The sequence below is a fragment of the Castanea sativa genome, chromosome 11, assembly GCF_040712315.1.
Source record: "Castanea sativa cultivar Marrone di Chiusa Pesio chromosome 11, ASM4071231v1".
NCBI lineage: Eukaryota > Viridiplantae > Streptophyta > Magnoliopsida > Fagales > Fagaceae > Castanea > Castanea sativa.
This window is the reverse complement of record NC_134023.1, coordinates 18,902,730-18,911,421: the sequence shown is the minus strand read 5'-3', so window position 1 is coordinate 18,911,421 and position 8,692 is coordinate 18,902,730. Positions and strand designations below refer to the sequence as shown.

Here is an 8,692-nt window from a genome sequence, read left to right as displayed (position 1 = left end):
ACTCTACAGTGTTTTCCTCTTTCTTTTTCCCGATCTTCGACCCCTTTGTAAGGGGCTTCTTTCTTCGTTATATATCCCCCTCCTTTTCATCTCTATCATCTATGTGTAGATCAAGTTGTTGGGCTTGATCCCTGTCCCATCAACATCTTCCTGAAGTTTTTGGAAGTAGCTGTAAAGCTGCTTACCACAATTCAGGTATCACCTCCATATTAATGTGGCTAGAGAGTTAGCTGCAGATCATTCAATACGGTGGTAATAGCTTTCTCTTAGATATTTCACAGCTTCCCTTTATTTTATGCTTTCATGACAATTATCCTTATTAGAAGAACCTTTTGGAATGTTGCCCTCAAGGGCAGACCAATCTTCCTCACCTCTGCTTTGATTAGACGAGGAGGCATTGCTCCTCATTCTGTCTCCCATAACTCTTGTAATTACAAATTGTTCGTGGTGCCCTATCTCTTACGTCTTCGCTTTTGTCTACCTGTTCTCGGACAAGGCCCATAGCCCAACATACTCCCCTAGGCCTTTATCCATACAATTAATTTAACAAATTCTCAATCGAATGTCAAGAGGGAAAGTTTTTTTTTTCCTCTCTTCAAGTTTGAGGTGAAGTGTCATTTTATTTAGCTTTTATATGCACTACTTCTAACAAAAAACTAGATATGCTATTCTAAAATGAACACTATATATTTATTTATTTGATAGTTATAACAATACAAATGGGTGAGGCTGAATTTAAACTCTTGATGTCTTTGTGAGAAACACTTAAAAATACTAATTAAACTACAAAACCCTTGAAAACACAGTATATGCTTAAACCTTTAAGTACTTGAAAGAATATATTTTAGGTATATATGGTAAGAATTTTGCAACAGCACAACATAAAAGAAAATTACAAATTCTATGATATCTAGACAAACATAAAATTAATATAAAAGAATATTTTCGTAAGTAATAGTTGATGGGATTAAATTTATAAAAAAAAAAATAGAATGATAATTTTTTCTGATGGTGCTGGAAAATGTATAAGTTTAATTAATATAAATATATGTAATAAAAATTAATATAAAAATATTATTTTTGCAATTGCTCCATGAGTCATGGTAAAATAGAACCCGACCCGACCCAATGGAAGTACAAAGTATAAAGGGCCCCCGTTTATGTCGTCAACTTCGTAATGCCCAGCAACCATTATTCATTATTGCACAAAAGTACAAAAAGAAAAAGTTAAACGAGACTTATACGTAATTTGGAACAGTTGCGAGGTCTTATGGATTGGATGCCGAAATTGAGATAACCTTTCGACCACGTGCACTCAGGTGAGCCTTTCGCATATAAATGCCACTACAACTTCCTATAGCCACATAACATAAAAGTGCCATTTTCTTTTCTCACCAAATTCAAACTGCGACTTTAGACATGTTTTCTTAAAAGGGAAGATACTAGTATATAGTTTAGTATTAAAATTCTATAAATAAAATCTTCAAATTTTCTTGTGTTTAATAGCAGTAAATAAAATGGGTCCAAGGAAAATTACTTTTGATAAATGAAAAACTTATAATTGCATTTTTGAAGTTATTTTTTCTTAAATTTTCTCAAAAAAAAATTCTATCTCACATTACATAAAACAAGAGAGCAAAGATTTACGTTTTCAAACTTATTTTTAATGTTATTATTAAACATAGAAAAATTAAATATTTTTTTTAGATAATGTTTTATAAAATATTACTCATTTTTCCTTAATTTTTTTTGAAAAGTAACTCTATCTCACCCGACGTAAAAGAATGAAATGAAAATTCACATTTTAAAGCCTATTTATCCTGTTGTTATTAAATACCAGAAAATAAGATATTTTTCTAAAAAATGACTATTTTTTAGAAAATGTTAATGTAAAAATAAACATAGAGTTTGTAGTTTCAAATTTTCAATTGCAATCTCCTAGAAGGTGGTATGCAATGGATATGAGTTGGGATATATAGCATATACCATGCTGTATTTCTACATGTTATCTTAATAAGTCCACATGTATAAAATAAGTGGCTATAAAACATTCATATTCTCTTTAAAAGCAACCATTCGTTTCATCTGCATTTATTTTTGTAGGCCACAATTAAGAACTCCAATTCCATGGCTGCTTTCAACTTGTTCAAGCTTTCAATCCTCTTGAGCATCCTCTTAAATTCACACTTTGGTCTTTGTTCAGAGACTAATAATAAGCAAATAAGCAAAGGGGTATCATCACCACCGACATGTAGCCGCATAGAGTGCCCCAGCTATGATGTGATTCATGTTGGCAATGGCTATGAAATTCGTCGCTATAACTCCACGGTGTGGGCGTCAACCTCTCCCATTCAAGACATTTCTCTGGTTGAAGCTACCAGAACTGGCTTCTTACAGTAAGTTTGGATTATATTCCACCTTGTATGTTTTTGCTTCTTGCATTAGAATCATTTTCTTATATAACTTTATTCATTAGGTGACTCTATTGAATTGCATCATACATGGTAAATTAATATATGATTATATTCACTAGTCACAGCTTTTTTTTTTTTTTTAATAAGAGATAGAATTTTTACTCTAGCATAATTTAAATGTATACATGTGTAAATTTTCTTCTTAGAGCATTGAACTCTGGCCCTTACTCTACACCTCACAAATATTTATTCTTGTGGAGTGACCACCGCACCAAAGGTGCGCGGTAGTCAGTCACAACCGATTCTTGAATGGCATGTCTTTTGATGTAATCATAACCAGAATTATATTTTAATCATTTTCTGGTTTAAAAGGGGTCGCATTAATAACAGTTGAGATTTCAATTTCCATTAAGTAATTTCAAAACTAGTGATTTTTAACATCTTTGTATATATAACACATGTTGCAATGAGTTTTGAACTCACAACCTTATTCTCCACTTTTTTTGAACGGGGAGGAACTGCCATTTGAGTTCACAACAAAGGAAAATATTTTATTTATTGATTTTTTTAATTCTAAATTACAACTATGAATTTCAGTTGATAAAAAACACAAAAATCTTTAAACCCTATAACATACGCATCAATTTAGAGGCCTCACAAATTTTCACGTCATAACCATTTTATTTATTAATTTTCTATTCCAAATTACAACTGCAAATTTCAATCTGATAAAAACACAAAAACCCTTAATCCTAAAACATGCGCATCAAAATAAATAAATAAATAAAACATGCGCATCAATTTGAAGGCCTTACAAATTTCCACCTTATAATTATTTTAGCTTTTAATTTTTTTATTCCGAATTACAAATTCACCTTTAAATTAAAGTACAAACAAAAAATCGAGTTTTTTTTTTTTTTTTAATATATATAAAAGACGATAGCTTTTCGTATTAGAGGACTAAATCCCATTCGGATTCAGATCCTCTAGAGTTCTTAGGGTACTCTACCAGTAGAGTTCATTAAATCCTAACCACTCTTTAATGATTTAATGGTTTAGATTCTGCCATGTCAGCATTTCATTAATAATATTCTTGAAATAATAAAATAATGTTGTAAACAAAACAATTAAGATGATTGTTAATGAAATGCTGACATGGCAAAATTTAGATCATTAAATCATTAAAGAGTGGTTAGGATTTAATGAACTCTACTTGGTAGAGTACCCTAGGAACTCTAGAGGATCTAAATCCCATTCATGGTTAAAGTTTAAAGACCAATAGTGTCTTTTGGCCCTCATTTAATAGCCTCGTAACAAAACCAAAGTATTTGCAGACTTGTTCGCCTAACAAAGTTGTTATAAAAGTGTGATCAATTAATTTGGTTTAGGATATGAATAATGAATTTAGAAACAGCACAGGAGCTGTTCTGTCATTTGAGAAGTTATGGCTCTAACTACTAATAAGGACTAATGACAAGTATACTGTATTGAAACATGTTCCTGGTCCTGGCATTTTTTTGTTTCCGTTTAACATGTTCTTACAAAGATTCACCACTAGTTCAACCTGTCCTCATCTAATTTGCATTACTTTGACCTTTCCAAAAGTGTGAATAGAAGCTTAAGCTTAAAATTTAGGTAATCAACATTTACATGATCGGCTTCCATTAACCTCGCCCTAGAGAGAATAGATTTGTTTAGGCTTTTACCATGGACCATTGTTCCTTAAATTGCTCTAATTGTATTCAATTGTCACCATATTGTTAAACCAGATTAGGAAATTGAAGTCTTGTTTCTGTCTTCTGGCAGGCTATTTGACTATATTCAAGGAAAGAACAATTATGAAGAGAAGATAGAGATGACAGCCCCAGTGCTCTCTGAAGTCTCGCCTAGTGATGGACCTTTATGTGAGTCCTCATTTATTGTTAGCTTTTATGTACCAAAAGTTAACCAAGCAAACCCACCTCCAGCCAAAGGCCTTCAAGTCCAAAGGTGGAATCCTGTGTATGCAGCAGTGAGACAATTCAGTGGATTTGTGGCTGACTCAGATGTTGGAGTGGAAGCTGCTGCCTTGCAAGCCAGCCTTGTTGACACGGTTTGGTCTGCTGCCATTGAGAAAAGCCATGGAGCTGATCACACATCAGTCTACACCGTTGCACAGTACAATTCCCCATTTGAATTTGATGATAGGGTGAATGAGATATGGATGTTGTTTGATATGGAAGGTGATTTTACAGAGTAAGGAGAATGTCTGAAAAGATGAAACACTCTGCTAATTACATCAATTTGAAGAGATGTACTCTTATGTAGAGGAAAAATGGTTAAGCTTAATGTGGGAACTCAATATGCTAAATACTAAACTTTTCAGTAAGGAGAAATCTTGTATGCCTTGATTACAAGTTACTCGAGTTGTGTCTGACATATTGAATAAAGTATGACTTACTTTTTATGATAGTTGTTCTGATTTCTATTTTTAATCAAGTTACCCGGATTCTTCTATACAAAACAATAAGATTCGAGTTGCAAGCATCTAATTTATTCTGCACGGCAGTTGGGTAATTGTAACTCATGAAATTCATGGTAAAGTTTACCATATCTTGGACCATAAAGGCATTTTAAGCAAAACAATGCAGACATTTTTTTTTATATTAAAAAATTTTATTCATACAACACAATGAAGCAACAAATATTCAAATACAAGCAGCACTAGCTGCAGACCTGCCTTATCAGGCAACAAACTGCTTCTATACATTCAAGATTCAAACACAGAGAAGAGAATTCTCCACAAGGAACTTCTATACATTCAAGTTCACATCTTGAACTACTACCCTCGAGTCAGTTTTGCAATTCACACAATAAATTCTTGAGTTTATTTTGATCCCCACATGGTAAACTGCTTCCCATCTTACTTTTTTTTTGAAACCAAACTGAAACTTTCATTCATAACAGTCAAGAGAAAATACACTGCAAAAACAGAGCATAAACTACAGAACAGAGCATAGCAAAAGGAGGAACACAGCAACAACCTAGACCACAACTTAGACAAACTTTTAACCTGTTCCTTCAGCTCTAGCCATGTCTTCAATCCAATCAGGAATAATTGAAGTCCATACATGTTCCTCAGCAGATTGTTTTGCAAGTTGTGCAAGTTCGTGGGCTATTTTGTTGCCATCCCTACCAATATGTCTGACTTTTGCCTCCTGGAAGCTGGAAAGATTTTGCAAAATACCTCTCACAATATGGCCAACCATACTTCTCACTTCCTTAGTCTCAATAGCTTGAATTGTCTGCATCGAGTCCCCTTCGAAAATGGTCTTTTCCAAGCCCAGATTTTTTGCTAGGATGATTCCCTATTCCATAGCTATGGCTTCTGTTTCCTCCACAGCCATTCGACCCGATAGAGGAATGCATTTTGCTGCCACCACCTTCCTTTCCCAATCTCTGATTATAACTCCCACACTGGAATGGCCCTCAACAGAGGGAACAGCCCCATCCACGTTTATTTTGAAGAAACCCACTGGTGGGGGGCTGGGGTGTCCATGCTTTCTCATTTCTCTGAGGATTGTTTATATCCCAGTTCCTGGTCCCCTTGAAACCCTTTATCATTTAGACTGCTGTCTCCCAAATGTGATCCTCAGAAACACCATTTCCCTCATGAACAATTTGATTTCTATTGTACCATATCATCCAGGCTACACCAAAGAAGATCTCCATGTCCCTCTGAGTTCCTTTTTCTAACAAATATAAGGCCAAATCCATTATCTCCCTGTTGCTTTCATTCAAACAGATTGGGCATTCATTCCATTTGCTCCAAACTCTTTTAGCAGCTTCACAGTAGATGATTGCATGCTCAGTTGACTCAGGTTCCCCAATACAGATAGGGCAAGTAGGATCCACTTGGATTCCCCTATTGCAAATATTCAGCATCATGCATAGTCTCCAGGCAAAAATTCTCACTTTGGCCAGGATGTTTAGGTGCCACATCTTTTTCCAAAGGGGAGCACATATGTCTCCCACTGAGGATTCACCTCTTTCAGGCTTCTCTACTATTTCTCTAGCCAAAAAATATGCACTTTTCACCGTGAAGATTCCTTTTTTATTTCCCACCCATATTAATTGGTCCTCCTGTGGGTAGTGAGGGATTGGGATGCTGAGAATATTTTTCACTTCAAAACCAAGAAAAATTCTGTCAAGAATGTCCTTTCTCCATCTTCTAGTGTCTTGGTCAATTAAGGCTGATACCATAGGGAAGTCTCCAAAATCTTTCCTTGGGGAAATGACTTTATAAGTTATTGGCGTTGGCAACCATCTATCATCTCATATATGAATTGTCTTCCCATTTCCCACCCTCCATCTTGTTCATTGCTGAATAATCTCTATGCTCTTTTGAATGCTTCTCCAAGCATAAGATGGGTTGCTTCCTATGCAGATAACTTTCTGTAGATTTTTGCCTTTCAGGTGCTAACCTGTCTGGTTGCAAGGCATCTATTCAAAACTGCCATATTCTTCTGGAAATAGGAAAACCAACATAGATGTGATCTTAAGACATTATCCCTGTACAGAAATACATAACTGATCTCCTTGATATCCCCACTTAGCCAATCTTTCTCTATTCAATTATCTGTCTTTCATAGCTAGCTGACAGATATAAGCATGCTTTACTATGTGTTCAGATCATCTCATCAACTCCCCTTATCATCTCATCAATTGCTCTATGACCTTTTTCTCAACAAGATCAAGTGAGTTGAAGAGTCTCTGCGCAGGTGCTAGGGATGATAAGATTCTCAAGCAATACAGCACCATCAGTTGTGTGTAAGGCACCAGAAAATGGAACTGATCAGCCGAGATTGGAATTGGAGATGGAGAGATCAACATATCACGCCTGATTTTAGCAGCATTTACAGGAGTAACAGGACTCCCAAATTGTTCTTCTCGAGATGAGAAAAACGAAACTGGAGTAACACCACTTACAGGAGTTTTGGGACTCCCAATTTGTTGTTGCTGAGAAGAGGAGTAAGGAAAGAAACATCTCTTCATCACAGTCAGTTAGATCATCGAAAAACATTCCCCCAAGCCTGCTTCTCACCTTGGTACTGCATATACCATTAACAGTCTATACAGGGCATAACTGTCAATTATTCAATAAGTTTCACATGTAAGATAAAAGAGAGCCAAATTAGTTGTAGAAGATCACTATTATCCTATTCAACCAATGAAAACATACAACCAACAAAGAAAACTGGAGTAAACAAGCCTGCTCTCTGATTTAAAGATTATGTTAACCATGAACAAGAGAATTTTGCTGATCATTTTAATTTTGAAATCAAAGCCTCCAAGGGCAGACCAAGCTAGAGTTATCAATGTCCAATGTTTGGGTCACTCACTTTGAATTTGGTATGTCCAAAATTGGCCAGTGCAACCTGCCCCATAAAGGGTTAGGAAACCTGATCCAGAGCCAGAAATAACAAGATAATAAAACTCACTTTAGATTCCTAAATAACTCAAGAGATGAATGTAAACTCACAAATTTTATAAGAACCCATTATTCAAAATGTTATTTATGTTTCATAATAAAGTGATGCATATTTGAAGTTAGTATTTGATGGGTTTTTTTGAAAAAAAAAAAAAATCCCATTTTGGTAAGTGAATTATGGTACTGTTGGTGTAGTGTAGTGTGCGTGTGCGTGTGCGTGTGTTGTAATAAGAATTAAGAATTAGCGCATAGACATCAAAGCTTTAATTTTCTTATCTCTGACCCCCATCTGAAAAGTGGGGGTCTGTTTAATTCTGTCCAATTGCCGCGTGATCTTTTTCTGAACAAGATCGAGTGAGTTGAAGAGCCTCTGAGCAGGTGTTAGGGTTAGGGATGATGGAGAATTTGATTTCATAATGACAGAGCGAATGATGTGGATAAGATTCTGAAGCACTACATCATCATCAGTTGTGTCAGGCACCGGTAACTGGAACCGATCAGCAGAAAAGATTGGAGAGATGGGGTTGATGATTTTAGGAGCATTAAGAGGAGTCCCAATTTGAATTTGTTGTTGTTCTCGAGGTGAGAAAAACGAAACAGGAAGAACGCTCGTCGGACTCCCATATTGTTGTTGTTGTTGTCCTTCTTCTTCTTGAGATGGAGAAGGAGAAGTGTAAATGAAAAAGGAAAGAGGAGACCCAGTGAATCGAGAAGCCATGGATGAAGAATGTCAATTCAAATTTCAAACCCAGAGAGAGAGAGAGAGAGAGTCGGTTGCAGAAGAATGCGTAGTAGAGGAAGTGAGCGA

The 8,692-nt window shown here is 35.5% G+C and overlaps 1 protein-coding gene and 1 long non-coding RNA gene across 2 annotated transcripts; one reads left to right on the top strand and one right to left on the bottom strand.

The window, feature by feature from the left end:
• The first annotated feature begins 2,015 nt into the window (after positions 1-2,015).
• On the top strand, positions 2,016-4,865 carry LOC142617873 (uncharacterized). Its single transcript, XM_075790858.1, has 2 exons — positions 2,016-2,396; positions 4,221-4,865. The coding sequence occupies exons 1-2, from the start codon at positions 2,128-2,130 to the stop codon at positions 4,651-4,653; spliced, it is 702 nt and encodes a 233-aa protein (XP_075646973.1). The 5' UTR covers positions 2,016-2,127; the 3' UTR covers positions 4,654-4,865.
• Positions 4,866-6,140: 1,275 nt separating this feature from the next.
• On the bottom strand, positions 6,141-8,685 carry LOC142614488 (uncharacterized). The gene is made up of 2 exons (XR_012840461.1): positions 7,796-8,685; positions 6,141-7,539 (listed from the first exon to the last, which is right to left on the bottom strand). It is a non-coding gene; the product is annotated as an uncharacterized LOC142614488 (long non-coding RNA).
• Positions 8,686-8,692: the final 7 nt, after the last annotated feature.